Source organism: Moschus berezovskii, chromosome 4, assembly GCF_049115385.1.
Source record: "Moschus berezovskii isolate FMDL1 chromosome 4, NW_MosBer_1.0, whole genome shotgun sequence".
NCBI classification, from domain to species: Eukaryota; Metazoa; Chordata; class Mammalia; order Artiodactyla; family Moschidae; genus Moschus; species Moschus berezovskii.
Window position 1 is genome coordinate 413,699 of NC_142463.1, and position 21,523 is coordinate 435,221.

General features: G+C 61.2%; 2 protein-coding genes across 10 annotated transcripts in view; one reads left to right on the forward strand and one right to left on the reverse strand.

Annotated features, from left to right (window-relative positions):
• Window positions 1-3,845: 3,845 nt before the first annotated feature.
• Window positions 3,846-13,582, forward strand: STK25 (serine/threonine kinase 25). Of its 5 annotated transcripts, none has more exons than XM_088835033.1 (12): window positions 3,846-3,995; window positions 4,427-4,550; window positions 8,169-8,399; window positions 8,925-8,981; window positions 9,572-9,680; window positions 10,161-10,318; window positions 10,405-10,590; window positions 11,040-11,185; window positions 11,319-11,433; window positions 11,608-11,679; window positions 12,818-12,954; window positions 13,082-13,582. In XM_088835033.1, the coding sequence occupies exons 2-12, from the start codon at window positions 4,521-4,523 to the stop codon at window positions 13,119-13,121; spliced, it is 1,281 nt and encodes a 426-aa protein (XP_088691159.1). In that variant the 5' UTR covers window positions 3,846-3,995; window positions 4,427-4,520; the 3' UTR covers window positions 13,122-13,582. The 5 variants fall into 5 exon arrangements, with proteins under 5 accessions (XP_088691159.1, XP_088691161.1, XP_088691162.1 ...); XM_088835035.1 differs by having other exon boundaries at window positions 3,867-3,995; window positions 4,336-4,550; XM_088835036.1 differs by having other exon boundaries at window positions 3,891-3,978.
• A 98-nt stretch (window positions 13,583-13,680) lies between these two features.
• The window catches only part of FARP2 (FERM, ARH/RhoGEF and pleckstrin domain protein 2), a 100,607-nt gene continuing 92,764 nt past the window's right edge, over window positions 13,681-21,523 (reverse strand). For 2 of the 5 annotated variants that reach the window (XM_055404085.2, XM_088835028.1), the window contains exons 20-28: window positions 20,248-20,316; window positions 19,647-19,736; window positions 16,792-16,812; window positions 16,525-16,607; window positions 15,750-15,862; window positions 15,390-15,553; window positions 14,672-14,773; window positions 14,416-14,567; window positions 13,681-14,160 (exon numbers count right to left, since the gene is read on the reverse strand). In XM_055404085.2, the coding sequence (XP_055260060.2) occupies window positions 14,094-14,160; window positions 14,416-14,567; window positions 14,672-14,773; window positions 15,390-15,553; window positions 15,750-15,862; window positions 16,525-16,607; window positions 16,792-16,812; window positions 19,647-19,736; window positions 20,248-20,316 (861 nt within the window). In that variant the 3' untranslated portion in view covers window positions 13,681-14,093. The remainder of the gene's footprint in view (window positions 14,161-14,415; window positions 14,568-14,671; window positions 14,774-15,389; window positions 15,554-15,749; window positions 15,863-16,524; window positions 16,608-16,791; window positions 16,813-19,646; window positions 19,737-20,247; window positions 20,317-21,523) is intronic. The other 3 variants (XM_088835029.1, XM_088835030.1, XM_088835031.1) reach the window with 3 other exon arrangements.

Here is a 21,523-nt window from a genome sequence, read left to right on the forward strand (position 1 = left end):
AGAATTGATGCTTTTGAATTGTGGTGTTGGAGAAGACTCTTGAGATCCAACCAGTCCATTCTAAAGGAGATCAATACTGGGTGTTCATTGGAGGGACTGATGCTAAAGCTGAAACTGCAATACTTTGGCCACCTCATGTGACGAGTTGACTCACTGGAAAAGACTCTGATGCTGGGAAAGGTTGGGGGCGGGAGGAGAAGGGGACGAACAAGAATGAGATGGCTGGATGGCATCACCGACTCTGTGGACATGAGTTTGAGTGAACTCCGGGAGTTGGTGATGGACAGGGAGGCCTGGCGTGCTGTGATTCATGGGGTCGCAGAGAGTCGGACACGACTGAGCGACTGAACTGAACTGAACTGACTAGATGGACCTTGGTTGGCAAAGTAACGTCTCTGCTTTTTAATATACTATCAAGGTTGGTCATAACTTTCCTTCCAAGGAGTAAGCGTCTTTTAATTTCCTGGCTGCAATCAGCATCCACAGTGATTCTGGAGCCCCAAAAAATAAAGTCTGACACTGTTTCCACTGTTTTTCCATCTATTTCCCATGCAGTGATGGGACCAGATGCCATGATCTTTGTTTTCTGAATGTTGAGCTTCAAGCCAACTTTTTCACTCTCCTCTTTCACTTTCATCAAGAGGCTTTTGAGTTCCTCTTCACTTTCTGCCATAAGCGTAGTGTCATCTGCATATCTGAGGTTATTGATATTTCTCCCAGCAATCTTGATTCCAGCTTGTGCTTCTTCCAGCCCAGCGTTCCTCATGATATACTCTGCATATAAGTTAAATAAGCAAGGTGACAATATACAGCCTTGACGTACTCCTTTACCTATCTGGAACCAGTCTGTTGTTCCATGTACAGTTCTGACTGTTGCTTCCTGACCTGCATACAGGTTTCTCAAGAGGCAGGTCAGGTGGTCTGGGATTCCCATCTCTTTCAGAATGTTCCACAGTTTATTGTGATCCACACAGTCAAAGGCTTTGGCATAGTCAATGAAGCAGAAATAGATGGTTTTCTGGAACTCTCTTGCTTTCTCCATGATCCAGCGGATGTTGGCAATTTGATCTCTGGTGCCTCTGCCTTTTCTAAAACCTGCTTGAACATCTGGGAGTTCACGGTTCACATATTGCTGGAGCCTGGCTTGGAGAATTTTGAGCATGACTTTACTAGCGTGTGAGATGAGTGCAATTGTGCGGTAGGTTGAGCATTCTTTGGCATTGCCTTTCTTTGGGATTGGAATGAAGACTGACCTTTTCCAATCCTGTGGCCACTGCTGAGTCTTCCACATTTGCTGGCATATTGAGTGCAGCACTTTCACAGCATCATCTTTCAAGATTTGAAATAGCTCAACTGGAATTCCATCACCTCCACTAGCTTTGTTCGTAGTGATGCTTTCTAAGGCCCACTTGACTTCACACTCCAAGATGTCTGGCTCTAGGTCAGTGATCACGTTATCGTGACTATTTTGGTCGTGAAGATCTTTTTTGTACAGTTCTTCTGTGTATCCTTGCCACCTCTTCTTAATATCTTCTGCTTCTGTTAGGTCCATACCATTTCTGTCCTTTATCGAGCCCATCTTTGCATGAAATGTTCCCTTGGAATCTCTAATTTTCTTGAAGAGATCTCTTGTCTTTCCTATTCTGTTGTTTTCCTCTATTTCTTTGCATTGATCACTGAGGAAGGCTTTCTTATCTCTCCTTGCTCTTCTTTGGAACTCTGCATTCAGATGCTTATATCTTTCCTTTTCTCCTTTGCTTTTTGCTTCTCTTCTTTTCACAGCTATTTGTAAGGCCTCCTCAGACAGCCATTTTGCTTTTTTGCATTTCTTTTCCATGAGGATGGTCTTGGTCCCTGTCTCCTGTACAATGTCATGAACCTCCGTCCAGAGTTCATCAGGCACTCTATCTATCAGATCTAGTCCCTTAAATCTATTCCTCACTTCCACTGTATAATCATAAGGGATTTGATTTAGGTCATATCTGAATGGTCTAGTGGTTTTCCCCACTTTCTTCAATTTAAGTCTGAATTTGGCAATAAGGAGTTCATGATCTGAGCCACAGTCAGCTCCTGGTCTTGTTTTTGCTAACTGTATACAGCTTCGCCATCTTTGGCTGCAAAGAATATAATAATCAATCTGATTTTGGTGTTTACCATCTGGTGATGTCCATGTGTAGAGTCTTCTCTTGTGTTGTTGGAAGAGGGTGTTTGCTATGACCAGTGCATTCTCTTGAGAAAACTGTATTAGCCTTTGCCCTGTTTCATTCCGTACTCCAAGGCCAAATTTGCCTGTTACTCCAGGTGTTTCTTGACTTCATACTTTTGTATTCCAGTCTCCTATAATGAAAAGGAGATTTTTTTGGGTGTTAGTTCTAAAAGGTCTTGTAGGTCTTCATAGAACCGTTCAACTTCAGCTTCTTCAGCGTTACTGGTTGGGGCATAGGCCTGGATTACTGTAATATTGAATGGTTTGCCTTGGAAACGAACAGAAATCATTCTGTCATTTTTAAGATTGCATCCAAGTACTGCATTTCAGACTCTTTTGTTGACCATGATGGCTACTCCATTTCTTCTAAGGGATTCCTGCCCACAGTAGTAGATATAATGGTCATCCGAGTTAAATTCACCCATTCCAGTCCATTTTAATTCACTGATTCCTAGAATGTCTATGTTCACTCTTGCCATCTCCTGTTTGACCACTTCCAATTTGCCTTGATTCATGGACCTAACATTCCAGGTTCCTATGCAATACTGCTCTTTACAGCACCGGACCTTGCTTCTATCACCGGTCACATCCACAACTGGGTATTGGTTTGGCGTTTGCTCCATCCCTTCATTCCTTCTAGAGTTATTTCTCCACTGAGCTCCAGTAGCATACTGGGCACCTACCGACCTGGGGAATTCCTCATTCGGTAGCCTATCATTTTGCCCTTTGATACTGTTCATGGGGTTCTCAAGGCAAGTATACTGAAGTGGTTTGCCTTTCCCTTCTCCAGTGGACCACATTCGGCTGTGGTCCATGTGATCAGATCGACTAGTCAAGGCTATGGTTTACCCCGTGGTCATGTATGGATGTGAGAGTTGGACTGTGAAGAAAGTTGATCACTGAGGAATCGATGCTTTTGAGCTGTGGTGCTGGAGAAGATCCTTGAGAGTCCCTTGTACCGCAAGGAGATCCAACCAGTCCATTCTAAAGGAGATCAATCCCGGGTGTTCATTGGAAGGACTGATGCTAAAGCTGAAACTGCAATACTTTGGCCGCCTCATGCGACGAGTTGACTCACTGGAAAAGACTCTGATGCTGGGAAAGGTTGGGGCGGGAGGAGAATGGGGACGACAGAGAATGAGATGGATGGATGGCATCACCGACTTTGTGGACATGAGTTTGAGTGAACTCCGGGAGTTGGTGATGGACAGGGAGGCCTGGCGTGCTGTGCTTCATGGGGTCGCGGAGAGTCGGACACGACTGAGCGACTGAACTGAACTGAACATTCCAAGACACTTCTAGGCCGGTCAGTCCTCCCAAGCCCGGAGGCCGCAAGTGGCGGGGCCGGTAGGACGCGGCGGGAGCCCGGGGCCAGGTCCGCTCAGGTGCGGACTAGCGGCGTGAGGGTGGAGCGGACCCTCCCGCGGCCGCCCCGCCCCGCCCCGGCACCGCCTGGCCCCGCCCCGCCCCGCGGCCTGCCGGGAGACGTAGGCCCGCGCCCGTCAGGAAGCCGGACTCGGAGTCCCAGCGTTCCCGGCGGCGCCCCTGCGGGTCTCCACTGCGCTCTAGCCCGTGGCCTTCCGGGATTTGTAGTCCAGCGCCAGCGGACGCCCCAGCGCGGGGCGAGCGACGGACTCGCTGTCCCAGAAAGCCCCGCGCTGAGCCGCGACGCCGCGTGCCCTCGCCGCCGCCCCCGCCGCCGCCGTCGGGCTTTCTCCGGCCGCCGCCGCTACTGCCGCTGTCTCGCGAGCTGAGGGCCTCGGCGTCCGCGGGCGAGTGGAGGCTGCGGGTGGGAGCCCTCGCGGGCCCTGCGGAGCGGGCCGGGGGAGGCCGGGATGGAGCCCCCGGAGGTGGGCGCGCCGCCGGGCTGGCCCGCGCCCGGGCCGGTTGGGGAGGGGGCCGGGCGGCGCGGCCGCGGGGCGGGGCCGGGGGCGAGGGGCCCCGGGGCGGGCAGCGGGGTCCGGGGCCTGGGGCCGGGGCCCGAGGAAGCGTGGGGGCCGGGGCCGTGTGCGCGGCTTCGGGGCGCCGGGTGTCGGGGGCTCCCCGGGGAGGCCTGAGGCAGGGTCGGGCGCGGAGGGCGTGCGGCGGGAGCCCTTCGGGGGACCCTTCTGACTCCACCTGGTCCCCAGATGGTTGGAGGAGCGGGTGCCGCCGGGCCCCGGGGGACGGGGAGCCCCGCGTACCGGAAAAGGGCCCCGAGCCGGTCTGCTCTCCCTCCAGTTGACTGAAGCGGCCTGAAGCGGGTTCCGGAGCCTCCCGGCGGGATCTCGTGGCCTCCCGGGGGCGCGGCGAATGGTGTGAGGGCCGCGCAGACATGGCTCACCTCAGGGGATTTGCCAACCAGGTAAGGGTGGGCGTCTGGGCGGTGCGCGGGTGTGCCCGCTCGCCTGGGAGGGAGCGCCGGCTGCAGGGTTCGAGAAAGGCCGTTTCCCCAAGGACTGTCTTTTGAAAAGTGGTCCGGAGGTCTCAGAAGAGCAGCCCCTGTTAGGGCGCGTGTGGGAGGAGAGGTGGGAGCCCCGTGATGCGCAGCCCTGGGCAAAGCGGGAGCAGTCGCCAGGTGCTCAGACTGGGTGGGCGCAGGGCTGACTGGGGTCCGCCCGTTGGCAGCGTCCTGTGGGGCAGGAGCCCATCAGCCTGTCAAAGTGTAGCCTCAGTGCGGGGTCAGCTGGAGGTGTGCAGAGACCGACGCTGGCACAGGGCTGGGCCGCAGAAACTGGCTCTCTGCACCTGTACGGCCGCGGCAGGTCAGGGTCCACGAGCACCTCGGCTGGGGGGACAGGGGCCTTGTCAGCCCTGGCAGGGGCTGAGGGGGACGAGGGGGGCTGGGAGTGTCCATGTGCAGGGAAGGCAGAGGACACGCCTGTGCATTTCTTTCGAGGGGTGGAGAGGGCTGCCACTGGGCTGGGGGGGCCTGCCTGGGAGATGTCCACTGTTTTTTGGCTGGTAGGTTCTCAAAATTACTAACACCACAGCACTTTGAGGGGTCTGGCTCTGTGCATTAACTGCCTGAGTCCAGGGGCCCCTCCACAGCATGCCCTGGGGTTGATGGCTGCAGTTAGGAGGGTTGGGGCAGCCGCCGTCAGGGCTTGTGGTCCACACTTCCCCCTGCTTTTCTGTTACTGCGAGGCAGTTGTGAGTGGAAGCTGCTGGGAAGTAAATGCCCCAGCTGGTGCGGTGGTCCTTCACCCTAGCTGTGGGCCTTTGCTTTTCTTAACTGGTCAGCTCGGGTGCAGTCTAGGCTGATGGCTGTGAGGTGGTGGGAGTGCCTCTCGAAGAGAATTGAGCCCTCAGGCTCACTCTGGTCAGCCCAGTTTGGGAGGACTGGGAGCCTGGGTGGAACAGGAAGTGTGTGTCCTCGCGGGGGAGGAGGAGCTGGAGTCCGGTTGGTTCTAGACACCTGGGCTCTTCAGAGAACCCCCGGGGCGCCACGCCGTTGTTGCAGGTGGGCCGCTGACGGGCGATGGGCTCGTGCTCCCCTAGGACACGTGCGTCTTCCAAGTCCCTTGACTAAGATGTTGGGTGAGCAGTCTGGCTCGAGGTCAAGGGCTGTAGGAACGGGCCGTAAGACATAGCGCTGTGAGCGGCCCCTCACCTGGGTGCTGGTGGTGCTTGCAGTGGGGCCTGGGTGGCTGCCTCTTGCCTGGGGACGGAGCGGAACTCAGAGGAGCTGAGGAAGGGACCCCGAAGGAAGGAAGCCCCTTTTGTCCTTTCAGGGGTGGAGATGCTTGGTCTTTGTCGGTGACAGGAAGCCTGACAGGACGTTGTTTTCCTTGAGATGGTCGTCACCATGGCCCTGCAAGGCAGTTCTTGTGTGCGTGGGGCAGTGGCCTGCTCCCCGCAGGGGAGCCTTGTGCATTGGGCCCCTGCCTGGCTGTGATTCCTGCCCAGGTCTGAGCGGCTGTGGAAGCACCCTGTGCAGGTGACTGCCCCCCGTCGTGGGTGCATGGGGTCCACTGGCCAGCCCTCACTTGGGGGATGATGCTAAGTGGACGTGCAGACGGCTGAGCGGTGACTGCAGACCGGGCCGCCCCAGGGCAGGTTCAGAGCATGGAGGTCTGGGCCGAGCGAGCAGCTTGCATGGCTGTCCAGACTCGGGTCTCAGAAGGGCTGCTGCGACCCGGCCCCGGGCACTGTTTCTCCTCTACCCCACCGGGCTGCAAGCAGGCTGTCCCGGGATGCACCTTGGGGGCCCTCTGTCCACTCAGGTGCCCAGCCTGCAGCCATGGGGACCCAAAGAGACCGAGAGCTGGGCCAGGTTCCCCGCTCCCCTACTAGGCCTGGCCTCTGGTTAGGGTTCTGTCCTGTGCTCTGCTCTGAGGCTGTGGAGGGCTGGGCGCCCCACATGGGGCGTTTCTGGTCAGGATATTGAGGGACCAGACTGGCCTGTGGCCTGGCCTGTGGGCAGGGGTGTCACTGGCAGAGGCCCGATGGTGGGAAGGGGCGGCCGAGGGAGCGCCGGGGGGACGGGTGGTGCCTGTTAGTGCTGCCAGGCTGGCATCTGCCCTGAGGCCACCTTGGAGGGAGAGGAGCTTGTCTTTGGAGCCCGGGCTGGACCAGAGGTGTGCTCGGGCCGAGACAGCATGGGCTTGGGCGGGGCTGAGGGGGTGGCAGGAGGCGGCTTCCTGGCTCCCTGGCCGGGTCTCTCCCAAGGCTGCCGCTTGCACCCTCTCCCACTCGCCTGGCACTCTGAGGTTGGGTGAGCTCTTCCCTGCTGGTGACAGCCCCGGGAAGGCTGCTCTTGGCCGTTTCGGGTTGACATGTCTTCTTAGTCTGGAACCAGTGGGCCCCGAACCATGCCCTGCCCTGGGGAGAGCCCTATGCCCCCGGACTCTGCTCAGAGCCTGTGAGCGGCTGCCCTGGCCCGACCCCCCAAGCGCCAGGGCACTCGCACGGACAGGTGGGTATGGTACCGCCTTAGTGGGGCATCCAGGTGCCTTTGGGGCAGCGCTGCAGTCTGGAGGGAGCTGTGTCCAGTGGACTTGCGGCCCAACACGCTCGGGAGACCCTCTCTGCCCCTGTGTGGACCAAATGCAGGCTCCCTGCCAGCCTACCAGCGCCACTGGGGTCCTGGGCCTCCAGCGCCTGCAGTGGGGGTGCAAGGTGATCTCAGCACCCAGGGGGCCATGCAGGTGGGGATGAAGGATGCCCTGCTGTCCTCCACGCAGCCCCATGCTGAGCTGTCTCAGGCCTGGACACTGAGAGTCAAGGTCGAAAGCCAGATTGCTCCATGGGCACTCCTGTGCTGCCGTGTCCTGGTGCTCAGCCTGCCTGAGGCTCCGTGCCTTGTCGGGCGAGTCTGTGCTCCAGCCTGAGACCCAGGTGGGGAGGGTGGTTTTTTGTCCATTTGAACGTCTAGGAAAGTGTGGGTTTCCAGCTCCGTGCTGGGGTGAGGGCATCACTGTCTTGAGGACTCTCTGTAAGGTGTGTGGCTTCCAGGTGTGCAGGGAGAACCTGTGACGTTTTTTTCCTTGATGAATAGGCTTTACTGTTTAGAGCAGTTTCCGGTTTGGGAAGCTGAGTGAGCGGGTCCTTTGCACCTGTCACCCCTTCCCTGGAGGTGGTTATGGTTGGTGGCCCAGCATGGTCAGGCTGTTGCCCACGAAGCCAGCGGCCTGTGAAGCTGGCCCTGTGTGCCCACAGCGCCCAGCACCGTTGTCCAGCTGCCCCCAGCTCCCTGTGCTCCACCCTCTTGTCTCTCCTAACCCATGACTCGCCTCCCTGGGTCCTCCCCACGCCTGGGCTGTGGGCACAAAGGGGTGACCTGCATGGCCACTCTGCCTTCCCTGTGGCCCTGGTTTCTTGCCAAGAGCCCCAGCCTCTCAGTGCTCTCTGGGGACGTTTGCCCCTGTGTGGAGGTATCTTTAGGTTTTTTTAATGAAAAGGGATATGAGAAGTGAGGAAAGAATCTAGGGGGGCTCCCTGGCCATCCGCCCTTGACCAGGCCGCTCACCCATGTCCCCAGCACTCGCGAGTGGACCCCGAGGAGCTTTTCACCAAGCTCGACCGCATCGGCAAGGGCTCTTTCGGGGAGGTGTACAAGGGCATTGACAACCGCACCAAGGAGGTGGTGGCCATCAAGATCATCGACCTGGAGGAGGCGGAGGACGAGATCGAGGACATCCAGCAGGAGATCACCGTGCTCAGCCAGTGCGATAGCCCCTACATCACGCGCTATTTCGGCTCCTACCTGAAGGTACTGCGGGCGGGGCTGGCTCCAACCCCCCGAGACAGGTGCCCCGCCGTCACAGGGGGCTGCCAGGTCCCTGTGGCCAGAGTGGGGACGGGGCTGGCAGGCCCGGTCTGCTTTGGAGACCTGGCTGGGTCTGCCCCCCGTGGGCCTGGTCTGCAGGGCAGCGATCCCCACAGGAGGAAGTATGCACTGGGCTCCCAGGGCCCCTGGCCTTGTCCTGAGGGGAGCCCAGGGGTGGCAGGGCGTGAGCAGGGAGTGGCTGGCTCTAGAGTGGCCCGCCTGTGCCCCTCCCGGGGCAGGGTGGGCCCCCTGGAGCCGGAGCCCTTCCCAGGGCTTTGGACAGTGAGCTCCGCTGCCGTCACGAGTGCACGGCTCGTCTGCAGCATCTGCACAGGGGTGTGGCGAGGGGAGCCAGGCCGGCTGCCGCTCCCGCTCCCGGTGGGTATCCTGGCTGAGTCAGCTCAGCTGGGCATGTGTTGGGGCCCCATGCTGCCTGCTGCCACCTGCTGACAAGCTTCTCTTCCCCAGAGCACAAAGCTGTGGATCATCATGGAGTACCTGGGTGGCGGCTCCGCCTTGGACCTGGTGAGCTGGGGGCCCGGTGAGCTGCAGGGGCCCGGGGGCTGGGCCAGACTGAAGAAGTTGTCTGGGGGTTGTCTTTGAATCCTGGGTTCCTGTGGCTTCCCCTCCTTCACTGTCTCGGCAACTGGCTGTTCCTCAGGACCCAGCTGGTGCTGAGGGGTCCAGGTCCTCTGCTGGCCTGTGGGCTAGGAGGTTAGTCCCCTAGCAGACAGGCTCAGGAGTGTGGCCAGGTCCCTGTTCTCAGCTGTTACGTCCCCCACAGCCATCTGAAACTTTAATTAGAAAAGTGGCTGAAGAGGGTTTCCCTTGTGGTCCAGTGGCTAGGATTTCATGCTTCTAATGGCCTGGGTTCAATCCCTGGTCAGGGAACTATATCCCACGTTTTGCAACTAAGAGTTCATATGGTGTAACCGAGACCCGTGCAGTCAAAACACAGTGGCTAAAGAAATAGGAGGCTCCCCCATGCAGAGGGTCCCCCCACCCCCAGCTCTGAGGCGGGCGAGCTCAGGGTCAGTGCTGGGTCTGGGGTGGTGGGGAGGGGGCAGGTGGGCTTCACGGGGACACCTGAGGCCCTGCTGGCCCCTCGTTTGCAGCTGAAACCGGGCCCCCTGGAGGAGACCTACATTGCCACCATCCTGCGAGAGATCCTGAAGGGCCTGGATTACCTGCACTCAGAGCGCAAGATCCACCGGGACATCAAAGGTGCCTCGGGGCACGCGGTGGCGGGTGGCGTGGGCGCGGGGTCAGTGGTACCCAGTGCTCGCTGCGGCCCCGGAGACCTGGCAGTCCCGCTGTTTCCAGTAACAGATGGGGCCGGCTCAGCACTGTGTCCCTGCACGTGGCGGGGGGGGCCCTGCTTAGTCTGTGAACGTGAGGTGTGAGAGCAGCCATGCTGGTGGACGTGAGTGGCCAGGCCAGCCTGCAGGGTCGTGACTGGCAGAGCGAGGGACGTCAGGGTCCCCCCGCCTGTTGAGCGATTTGGCAGGGAGGGCGGTTCCTGTGTGCGCATCTTCAGTGGTGTTGACGGGAGTCACTGGGGCCGGCTGAGGGTGCACATGCGTGGGCCCACGGGCAGTGTGCTGCAGCCTCGGGGCTGAGGGCAGCCCTCTGTGGGAGGCCGGCAGAGGCTGGGGGCGCTTCCTTGGGCGGTGTGGAGGGTGACGCCCGCGGTCTGTGTCACAGCCGCCAACGTGCTGCTCTCGGAGCAGGGCGACGTGAAGCTGGCCGACTTTGGGGTGGCGGGGCAGCTCACGGACACACAGATCAAGAGGAACACGTTTGTGGGCACCCCCTTCTGGATGGCGCCTGAGGTCATCAAGCAGTCGGCCTATGACTTCAAGGTGGGCCGGGCGGGAGGCGGCTTGCAGCGCGGGGGCTGTGGGGCTCGGGCGGCCTGCGCTGCAGTGGCCCCTGGCTCTCTGTCCAGGCCGACATCTGGTCGCTGGGGATCACAGCCATCGAGCTGGCCAAGGGCGAGCCCCCCAACTCCGACCTGCACCCCATGCGTGTCCTGTTCCTGATCCCCAAGAACAGCCCACCCACGCTCGAGGGCCACCACAGCAAGCCCTTCAAGGAGTTTGTGGAGGCGTGCCTCAACAAGGACCCCCGATTTGTAAGCATCTCCCATCCCCAGCTCATGAGTAGCGAGGAGGCCTGCACAGCTGAGCGTAGTTGGAGCCCCTGGAATTGGGCCCCACAGGACAGCGGGTGTGTGTGTGCACGTGTGTGTGCGTGCGTGCGTAGAGGGATATGCTGTCTGTCTGTAGTGGGAGCTTAGAGGTGACAGGGCCAGAGGCCCGTCCGCTCTGCCAGGGTGGGCTCCTCTGTGCCCCTGGCCCAGGGCAAGAGGGTCTGGAGGGAGGCCCTTCCCTTGGGGACGGCATGCAGCCACGCAGCCCCCTGGGTGCCCCTGCCACCTGGGGTCTCCTGACCAGGCTCCCAGCGGGGGCAGCGATGCTGAGGCCCCAGGCTCAGCCCAGGCCTCCTTGCTCTGAGCGCCAGGGGCTCCCTGGGCAGCACTTGTCTGCCCGGCGGCTGGTGACCTGTGTGCGTCCCCGGCAGCGGCCCACCGCCAAGGAGCTCCTGAAGCACAAGTTCATCACCCGCTACACGAAGAAGACCTCCTTCCTCACCGAGCTCATTGACCGCTACAAGCGCTGGAGGTCGGAGGGCCACGGCGAGGAGTCCAGCTCCGAGGACTCCGACATGTAGGGCCAGCTCTTCCCACGGGGCTGAGGCGGGCTCCCTGGGGCAGGGGTCGGCCTTTGGGGCCGTGAACCAGTACACCTCGGGGCCTTCCTGACCCCCGGGCCCCGTGTAACTTCCCACTGTCCCCTTCAGAGACGGAGATCCCGAGGATGGAGAGCAGGGGCCCATCTGGACGTTCCCCCCCACCATCCGGCCGAGCCCGCACGGCAAGCTGCACAAGGGGACGGCTCTACACGGCCCCCAGAAGGTCGGCCTGGCCCTGGGGGTGCCGTAGGGAGCAGGCTGTGGGGGACTTACCACCTGGGTACACCTGCTCCCCCAGGGTGGCTCTTCAGGAGACCAGAACTAGGGTGGGGGGCTCGCAGCTGCCTGCGCCTCGCTGCTTCTGCCTTGCTTATCTCTGCACGCTCTGTGTTTGTAGTCAGCGGAACCCGTCAAGAGGCAGCCGAGGTCGCAGTGCCTGTCCACGCTGGTCCGGCCCGTCTTCGGAGAGGTGAGGGCCGAGCTGGGGTGGCACAGTTTCTCTGGGTCCCTCTGGGCGCGTGAGTTTGACCGCTTGGACCCGGTGTTTTGAGTGGAAGGACCAGAGATGGCTGGGATAAGCCAGCCTCAACTGACCCTCAAGATCCCGAGCCTGCCAGGGTCTTCTGGGGCCCCAGGAGGGCTTTGAACATGAGCTGCTATCCTGGGACCTTTTATCTTGAACCACAGGCACGGGGTGATCCTGTCTAGAGAGAGCCTGGGAGATTTTGGTCTTGGGCGTCAGGCCCTGGACAGGGAGGCCTTAGGGGCCACTCCCCAGTGGTCACGTGACCCAGCGTCTGTGTCCCTTGCTCAGGGGCGGTCAGTAGCGTCCCCAGGAGTGAGTCACCAGCAGTGGGCTGTGGCTGGGCTCACACCCAGGGTGACGCTGGCCCTGGAGCCCGGGAACGGGGGTGGATGTTGAGAGGAGGCAGCGGAGCCACACCAAGGGAGGCGGGGGTGGGCAGGCTCCCACCCTGGGCCTGCGGTACCCGGGCGGGGAAGGGGACGGGTTGGAGGCAGGAACTGGTAGGGGTGGGCTGTCCATGGGCACGTGGGCTCCTGGGGATGCACAGCAGGGCTCCTGGGGCTGGCATCTTTGGGGTGTGATGGGTGTGGGAGGCGTGGCCACATCCCGCTGGCTGGGCCCCTTTCGGGTTCCGGCTCTGGGGGCTGGCCTGAGGCCAGCCTGCTGGGTGGGTGTCCGGGGAGGTGTGTGCTCCTCGCCCGTTTGTTCTGTGTGCTGGGTGAGCAGGCTGACCTGTCCTCAGCCCCCCGGCCAGGCCGTCTCCTTGTGGGGCCTCCACAGCTGCGGGGTGTGAGTGGGCCCCTAGTCCCAGCTGTCACGCTGGTGGGGCTGGCCGGGCCGCTCACGTGCAGACATGGGCTGTGGGCTTCTGGGACCCGGGGTTGGGAGAAAGCTTGTGATTAGAGGAGCGAGGCCCAGGGAGCAGGGCCAGCTGGGAGCGCCTGCTCAGTGCTCAGGGGCTCTCGGCTGTGTGTGGAGGGACCATGGGCCAGCACCGCCTCCTGCTGCGAGTCACAGGTTGGGTGGGGCAGGGAGGCCACTCCCTAGGCCCCCAGTCAGGAGCCTGGGGGTGTCCGTGCAGCTCAAAGAGAAGCACAAGCAGAGCGGCGGGGGCGTGGGGGCGCTGGAGGAGCTGGAGAACGCCTTTAGCCTGGCTGAGGAGTCCTGCCCTGGAATCTCGGACAAGCTGATGGCCCACCTGGTGGAGCGGGTGCAGAGGTGAGGGCCTGGAGGCCGCAGGCTGCCATGGGTGCTCCTCGCCAGGCAGGGCTTGGCTCTGTGGGCCCTGTGCCCCTGGCCCAGCCCACGCCCAGGGCGAAGCAGTGACCCAGCCTTTGGTCTGCAGGTTTTCCCACAGCAGGAACCACCTGACGTCAGCCCGCTGAAGCCCTGTCTGCGCCAGGAGGAGGGCCTCCATCTGCAGCCGTGTGGTCAGGACTGTGCCGACCAGGGCCCTGTGCTGTCCTGGCTGCGCCCCCGCCCCGCAGCGGGCCATCCCCTCCCATGTCCCCTCCCGGCTGGGCCTCGGCCACAGAGGCGGCGGGCTTGGTCTGCTTGATGCCCTGAGGCCAGGCTGGCCCCCGGGGCTCCGCTCGCTGCCAGACGGAGGGGCAGGGATGCACAGGGCAGACCTGCCGCCTCCCGCCTGGCTCGCCCGCCCCTGGAGGCTGCTCCCCTGTGCTGTAGGAGCAGGTACTGTGTCTTCTCATAAGCACTCATGTCAGCCAGGTGGTTGTTTTTTAAGAAAATCAAACTTCCTTGCTTCCCTAGGTATTCTGAGGTTAAGGTGTTGGCTTCATAGCGTCCGAGAGGCTCCTGCCACTTTCAATAAAGACCTGAAGTGAGATGTGCTGGTGGTGGGCGGGGTGCTCAGGCTCCCGAGTCCTCACCCAAGGTGGGCACACGTGGCCGCTGGCTGGAGAGTGGGCGGGGGAGGCAGCACACGGGACTGGGGGAGACCCTTTATTCTCAGCCACTCCATGTGTGAGCACCGTACACTCCTTGGGATGATAGATTAGTGGGGCTTGCTGTCCACTTGGCAGAAGTGTGGGCTGCGGGGCACCGAGAGGCTTCTGTGCCTGAACCCCCCACGTCACACAGCGTGATGGGAGGCCTGGCCCGGGAGGAGGGCAGGTGGGTGAGGGCGGGGCAGCACCAGCCTCGCCCGCACAGAGAGGGCCTGCTTCCCCTGTGCGCTCTCCCGGCGCCCCGCAGAGCCCAGGCGCTGGCTGCGTCCTGGGGGGCACTCCCTGCTGGGTGCTGCTGGGGGGTCCGCCTGCCACATCTCCTGGGTGGACGAGCAGTCAGGTGCGTGCCGGCCTTGCTTGCTTGGCTGTCTGCATCTGGGCAGGGTCGCCTCAGGCCTCCTCGGGGGTCCCGGCCCACTCAGCTGAGGCGCTTGCTCTCTGTATCACCTCCATCCACCTGGGAGGAGGCGCAGAGGTCAGAGCCGCCCCACCAGCTGCTTGCCTAGGAGGCCGGGCGTGCTCTGGCCCTCAGATCAGCGGGCTTGTGCCCCAACACCTTCCCAAGAACGACCCCAAGTCAAGAGAGAAGGGCCCCTTGAACTCCAGCAGCAGCACTCGGCAGCCCCTCCAGACCCAGGCAATGAGCGTAGGGTCCTCAGTGGGCGTGGCTGGCCCGAGGCGGGACTGGGGGCCCGGGCGCCTCTGCAGTTACCTCCCAAACGTGTATTTGCTCTCAGCCCGGAAGAAGTAGGTATGGGACTTGAACTGGAGCTTGAAGACGTGCTCCTTATGGATGCCGTCAGCGTCCCTGGGGAGGCTCACGCTGTAGCCCAGCAGCGGAAGGCTGGCCAGTGGGTGGTCGTCCTGGAAGGTGATAGGGCGTGCTTACTTGGCAGGCGCCCAGCCCCTGCCCACCCAGAGGTGGGTTCCGTGGGGTCGCAGTGCCTGCAGGCAGAGCCACCACCCACCTGATGAGTTTTGTAGAAGAACAGGCAGAAATTGGTGACGACCACCCAGAGCCTCTGCCAGCCACTGCTATTCTTAAACTTTCTCAGCAGATATCCAGAGAGCTAGTTCCGAAAAGAAATGTCCGTGGACATGTGTCCCAGGACCACTGGCCCCAGAAGGCTGCCCTGATGGTTCTGACCTGCAGGGCCGCCCCCAGGCTTCCCTGTGCTCTGCGGGGCAGCGACGTGGCGCCTCCCCTGCTCTGCCGCTGTCTTAATGGTCCAGTGGGCGGGGAGAGGCTGGCCGAGCGCAGTGCTCCTTGTCCCCAGTGCCCCATAACATGGGGACGGGCCCACAGTGGCGCCCACCCAGAGGCTGAGGGCGTGGAGCCCACGTGCCCTTTGGCAGCGCCCCTCATGCTGCCCGCTGGTGCCATGTCCTCACTGGGTGTCGTGGGCGTGGTCCCCAACCTGAGCCCATGGACGGCACAGGCTGCTCCTCAGGCCGGGGCCCCGCACCTCAGACCCTGGGGTTGGCACAGATGGCAGAGGGGTGCCCAGACCACCTCCCGTCCGGCAGGTCCCTGTGAGCTGCCCGCTCGCTCCCTGGCCCGGCCCCCATCTGCTCTGGGGGCGCGCCCACAGGCCTGACAAGCCAGGCTCCACGCTGAGGGGCGCGGAGGCCAGCTGGGTGCTGTTGCAGGGAGGGAGCAGAGGGGCACCCGGTGCTCAGCTGTACCTCAATGGCTGCACTGTGGTCGGCCCTGGACACGCTGGTCTGGCGGCACCAGCACACGTGTGTGGTGGTACTGGTGCGGTGCTGGCCCCTTCCCGCCATGGAGCTCCGGGCCCCGCCAGCCTTGTCCTCGGACTCCGGCTCCAGGGAGGCCTCGTCAGGGGACCCTGGGGAGAGGCCAGCCCTGGCTGAGGATATGTGAACCCCGGCCACACGCTGCCCTGTCAGAGTACCCACGCCTGCTGCCCCCCAAACGTGCCCCGTGGAAGGAGGGCACGCAGGCATAGCGGGTGGGCTGGCCAGGTGCCCCAGCCCCGCCCCCAGAAAGCCGCCTCAGTCTCCGGGGGCTTGGCCAGCACTCACCGCGGGGTAGGGGGCACAGCATGCTGGCCGGGGGCGCTGGGGTGCTGCTGGTCTTGGCTGTGTCGATGGCTGCGTTCAGGTCCTGCAGCCACTTGGCCTTCTCTAGCCAGGTGCTGTGGGGAGGCCTGAGGCTCAGCCGCCGGGCAGGGTCCCCTTCCGCAGTGGGGCAGGGAGTCGGGGGGGCCTGTCCGCCCACGAGCACCCTGTGCTGTGGGTCCCGAGGGCTGGTGGTGCTGCTGACGGCCCAGCCTGACCCGTCATGCTGGCTGGGGCTGGCCCACATCGTGTTATGTTCCTGAATCACGGGATTTTAAGGCTCTGGTGCTGTGCGGAAATGGGCGCCTGGAGCCTGGGTGACAGTTAAGCCGCCAAGGTCTCCTGGTGGGAGGTGAGTGCCCTATGCTCCGACGCCAGCCAGGACCCCGCAGGGTGTGGCAGGCCCCAGGCCCTCCTCTGGGAGTCACAGGGCCAGGCACAGCTGAGTGCCGATCCCCACGGAGGGCCCGCACAGGCCATCCGGAGCTTGGGTCTCCTTCCCGGGGATGTTACTCGGGGCAGGGAAATGTCCAATGGTCCTGTGCTGTGGCCCAGGCGGCCTCCTGGTGCCCAGCTCTGGGGCAGGGGGCAGCCTGCGGTACCGGGCCGTCCTGGGGATGGTCTCAGAAGCCACACACTCCCACCGAGGGTGAAGCTGCTCCCCTGAAGCAGTGCTCCCGGTGACTGCAACACGCACGGCACAGGGACCCACAAGCAGACGGGGAACAATGGCCCTCACCTGGCCGCCACCACGATGGTCTTCTGAGCCGCGTAGATGGTGAAACAGTGTGGAACAGACCATTCACTCTCCCGATCCTCCACCTGTGGGCGGAGAGTGGGGGTCTGGACCAGGAGCGGGGCTGGCGGGACCCGAGCTTGCAGCTGGACGTGGGTGTGCGCCAGGTCCTGCTGACTACCATGGGCTATGGGGCGCACCGGGGTCCCCATGGAGGGGCCCTGCCACCCAGGCGAACGAGCTGAGGGCCACAGGCACCCAACTACTCACCGGTGGGTCGAGCACTATGAGCTGAAAATCAAGCACAGGAAAAGGCGTTGAGCATTGTGTTGAAATGAGAGTCAGACAGTTCATGATATAAAGTGATAGCAAAACCTATCAAAGACTCAGAAAAACCACACAGACTAACCTTGATGATAAAGGATTAAATAACTCCAGGAAAAAGTTTTCCCTAGTTGGACCTAAAGGCAGAGACAAGACATCGTCCTATACCAAGCCAGGTGGTTCCAGAAATGCAGGACGGTTTGACGTTACGAAGCTGACTGAGAATCCACTGTGTCACAGAGACAGGGGAAGAGTCTCCACGTGCCGGAGCGCCTCTGCCAGAGTCCTGCGTGTCTCAGACCTCGCGGAGACTAGCAGAAGACACTGCTGACAGGGAGTGACTGTCCACCAGCCAGGGGCTGCCAGCCTTCCCTCCACAGTCAGGAGTGAGCGCGGGCTGTCTGTCCCCAGGACTAGCTGGTTACAGGCGACCACCACCGCCCCACGGGACGCCAGCCAGGGCGCTCCACGCGAGACTTGCAGGTCGGAATCTAACATGAGCAGCGGCAGCCAGCAGGACAAGGTTTATCAGGATGGCACCTCCTCTCAGTTAAATAAGTTTAATACAATTCAACAGAAATCTCATTTGTGTTTCTTGAAGGAATTCATCCAGATGATTCCGAAGTTTACTTAGAATAATTAAATACTTGAGATTAGCAAAGAACTTTTTAAACAGAAGGACAGATATGAGAAGGAACTTACTGATGCGGTGACGGACCACCAATGACAGGCATGTAGACAGAAATGGAACAGAACCTCCAGAATCCAAGTGCAAAGACAAGAATCTTATATGATCAAGGTAGCCTTGGGATCAGTGAAAAAAATGGATTCAACAAATAATGGGAAAGCTGATATAAGAAGAAAATGTTACATCTCCATCTAAAAACATCTAAAACAACAAATTTTAGGCAGATTAGTTACAAAGAAAAATAAAACACTTAAGTGTACCAGGAAAGAAGCTAGCAACACAATCCTAGCGTGGGAAAGACTCTGAGCCCGTCGCAAAGATAGAAATCCCAGAGGAAAAGATGGACAGACTGCCTGACTGCAAACAGCGACCTTCACTCCAACAAAGTAGGGCCTTCATGCTGCGTGCAGGTCTAGGAACAAGACAGACAAGCGATCTGTCTGGATGGAGTTTAAATTTGAGGTAAAACCAAACTGAAGGCAGAGTGAAAGGAATGACTGACCTGGCGAGCACCCGAGGCCTAGAAGGTTTAGAAGCGCCCCACAAACTGCATGACCTGTGCCCCACACTGGAAGGTGGGGTGATGCCCAGGGCTGGGGCAGAGGCAAGTGCAGATGCACCTGGTGGGAAGGCTACCCAGCCAGCTGCTCCTGCAGCCGCGGAGCGTTAACGGTCAAGAGTGCCCCTGGCCCACACGATTTATCTCAAGGACGTAACTAAGGATGTGTTGAAAGACAAAAACGGCGGTGCTGTTTCTCATCCTGAAAATCTAGACACAGCAAGGTGTCCAGTGCAGGGAACTGGTTAGATGAGCTGGGGCCTGGCTCCTTGGTCCAGTGTTCAGGACTCTGGAGCCACTAGTGAAAGCAGGGGCTGTTGAGCTGAGCTGCCGAGCAGAGCCAGCACCGGTCGCAGACAGCCTGCAGCGCATGCTCCCAGGTGGTGGCCAGAGGCCTGCAGCACTCACTGCCGGAAAGCAGGGCGAGCAGTGATTTCCACTGGGCATTTTCAGCTTTTTTCTAATGAAGACATTACTTTCATACTTCAGAACAGAGGGCATCTGCTTCTGGGGATGGCGGGTGAAGCCACTGAAACTGACCCCTTCATGCTGAGAATTGGAAAAGCTGAACAAATGTCAGAGACATCTGGGAGGTTCTGGCACTGTCTCGAAGGAGGTGTGTGCCCGGCGTGCAGAGGGTGGCACGAAGGGCCAGACGCCATGAGGGAGAGCGTGGCTGAGGACAGAGCAGACTCCTGGGGGGTGGACTGACACGGGAGCCCACCCACCTCCCGCAGCGGACGGGGCCTGGCGGGGCTGCAGTGAGAGGGGCTTGCTGCCCAAAAGCAAGTCCTCATGGCAGAAGCCTGAACGCGGCCGCCCATGTTTGCCAGTCCCCAGATGGGTTCCAGGTTGGAGGGAGATTCGCATGGGAGGGAGTCAGTGTCTGCAGGGCTGTCTCACCACAAAAATCAGTGACCGCGGAGAGAACAGACCACATCACGTCAGGACAAGGCAGCTTGCTCGTCAGCGTCCACGCCCCATGCTGCCCTGTGACTGCGGGTGAGTGGCCCAGGCCCGCAACAGCACTGTGCGTGGGGCGTGTGCCTCGTCACCCAGCCACACGCAGGACTTGGGAGCGGCCCCGGGCCCAATGCTGGCCTCAGCCCCCCTTTCCACACGTCCGGGCGGTGGTGTCTGTGTCGCCACCTTAACGCTGTGAGTGTAAAACAGCAGATTACGGCTCCACAAGGAACCAAAATCATCCTTTTGAGAGAAGAGATTGACAAATAAAATCAAGGAATAAAGCACCCAGCATCTTAGGGATGAGGGGTTTAGCTTTCTCTCTCAGACGCACTGTCAGCCCCATCCCTCCAACAGTGCCGTGGCCCCAGCGCCCGGCCCAGGCTTTCTGTGGGCTCTCCCGCCGAAGGACAGGGCTCCCTGGGATTGGCAGGGGGAGTGCTAGAGGACCTGGGCCTGGTCCTGCGGGTGCTGGTGGGCGTGATCGGTGGTGCGGCCGTGAGAGCCCCGCGGACGCGGACGGCAGCCACAGCAGGTGAGAGTTTGCGAGAAGCGGCTGTCAGCCTGGCCTGGCCCGCGCCGCGCACTCACCAGCATGCCGCGCAGCGGGAGGAGGCCCCGGGTCCGGAAGTGGCTGCTCCCCGCGGCGTCTCTGCTCGTGTACAGCAGCATGTCAGAGAACTGAGGGTTCAGAGCTTTAGATGAGCAAGTTCTAAAAACAGGCATCCACACTCAGACCAGCCTCACTCTGAGGGCTCAAGTGTGGTCATTTTGCTGGAGATTTTTGCTAAAAAGGGATTTTTTGGGGTTCCACTCCATTGTCATTTTGACCAGAGGTGACCAGTAGCCACGTGAACAGCAGGCCTTGGGCCAGCGCCTGCTGTGCTGGCGGAGGAGTCAGGTGGCGGTCCTGAGAGGCCCTCCCGCAGGAGGGGGCAAATCCACCAACCCGGCGAGAGGGAGGCACTGGTCAGCGGGACCGGCAGCAGGGACTTCCAGAGGCCTCAGGCCCTGCGGACTGGCGTGAGCAGAGTGTCCCTGCCGCGCGGCTGTGTGGGTTTCTCTACCTTACTGCTTTTGCTCGGCCTGTACACAGGTGCCCAGTGCCCAGAACCAGGAGAGGGGCTGGCCCGGGGCGTCCCTCATGGCCCCCGATGGCTCGGCCCCGCCCGGACGGTGCCTGCCGACCTACCAGAAAGAACATCCTCTGCTGCAGTCCCTTCCTGGTGAGCTTGTGGAGGCAGCCCTCGCGGATGAGCTCCTAGAAGACAGGGGGTCCCGAGTGCTGGCCCAAGGCACCTAGCAGATGGCCCTTCTGTGGTGCCCTCCTGCCTGGGAGCCTGCCTGCCGCTCCAGCCTCCTCCCTCCTGCCTGCTCCCCGGGGTCCCCCGCGTCCTGCCTGGTGCTGGTTAACCCAGTGCCCCATGTCTGAGCCGCCGCAGGCTGGCTGTGCTGAGGGCTGGCACTGCTGTGCTTCTGGAAGGTTCTGCCACGGAGATGACCTGAGTTCGGCTTTGGGGAAAGCCGGGCGGGGCAGCTAGAGAATGGCAGGAGGAGCACGGGACACCTGGTTCCCACCAAAGATCACAGGGGACTTGTGAGAGGTCACCCTGGGGCCTGACCAGAGGATTCCTCCATGAAGGTGCCCTGGCTGGGGTGAGACCTTCCAGTGGTCTGAGCTTGGTGGAGGGGCCCCTGTGTCCCGCAGCCCACTCCCCCAGGACTCAGGCCCCTCACTGCCAGGCCAGGCCCCACCCCTGCCTCGGGGGCACAGGCATCAGACATCCCTGACAGCCTGTGCTGTGGCTGGAGGGTCGGCCTGTGGACCCTGGGCAGTCGCTGTGGACTATTTCTGGGGGCAGTGAGGGCTGTGAACCGAGAACACCCCACAGGACTCCAGCCTTAGCAGCCCTCAGATGCACTGAGCAAGAGCATAAGAAGGAGACCTTGATGCAGAAATCCTGGTCCGAGCCAGGGGCCAGCCCCACGGAGGAGGAGGGGCCCCCAGCAGGCTCGCCTTCCTGCCCGCAGACCAGCCCCATGGCCCCCAGAGAGCCCGCAACTCCAGCGCCTGTGCCCTAGCACTGGTGGGCAGCCTGCCACAGTCCTGCGCCCTGGCGCTTCGCACACCCTAGGACCTCATCGGCTACATACAGCTCACAGCCCTGCTCCTCAAATAAGTGACATGCTGTCTGCCGGGGAGGCCGGGCACCCCGGTGTGATGAGAGCAGGTCTCTGTCACAGCAGCAGTGGCCTGGTCTCTGGGGAGCCCGCCCTCACCCCTTCTCTGTGGGCTGTTACTGTTTATGTGTCCGTCTAGTGACAGCTTCCTGGGGGCATGTGAAGAAACCACAGGAACAAAAGCCCCAGCCCTGCGAGCAGCCCCGGGAGCCGGGTGATCTGGGAGGGAACGGCGTCCTGGCTTCAGTCAAAGCCCAGCTCCAGGTGGGCAGGGCCTCCCCTTTCAG

Excerpts from the sequence above, each read along its gene's own strand:
- STK25 (XM_088835033.1), top strand. The coding sequence starts at position 4,521 with ATGGCTCACCTCAGGGGATTTGCCAACCAG. Across the intron at positions 4,551-8,168 it reads TCAGGGGATTTGCCAACCAG|CACTCGCGAGTGGACCCCGA; the intron begins GTAAGGGTGGGC and ends CCATGTCCCCAG. Across the intron at positions 12,955-13,081 it reads CTGGTGGAGCGGGTGCAGAG|GTTTTCCCACAGCAGGAACC; the intron begins GTGAGGGCCTGG and ends TTTGGTCTGCAG.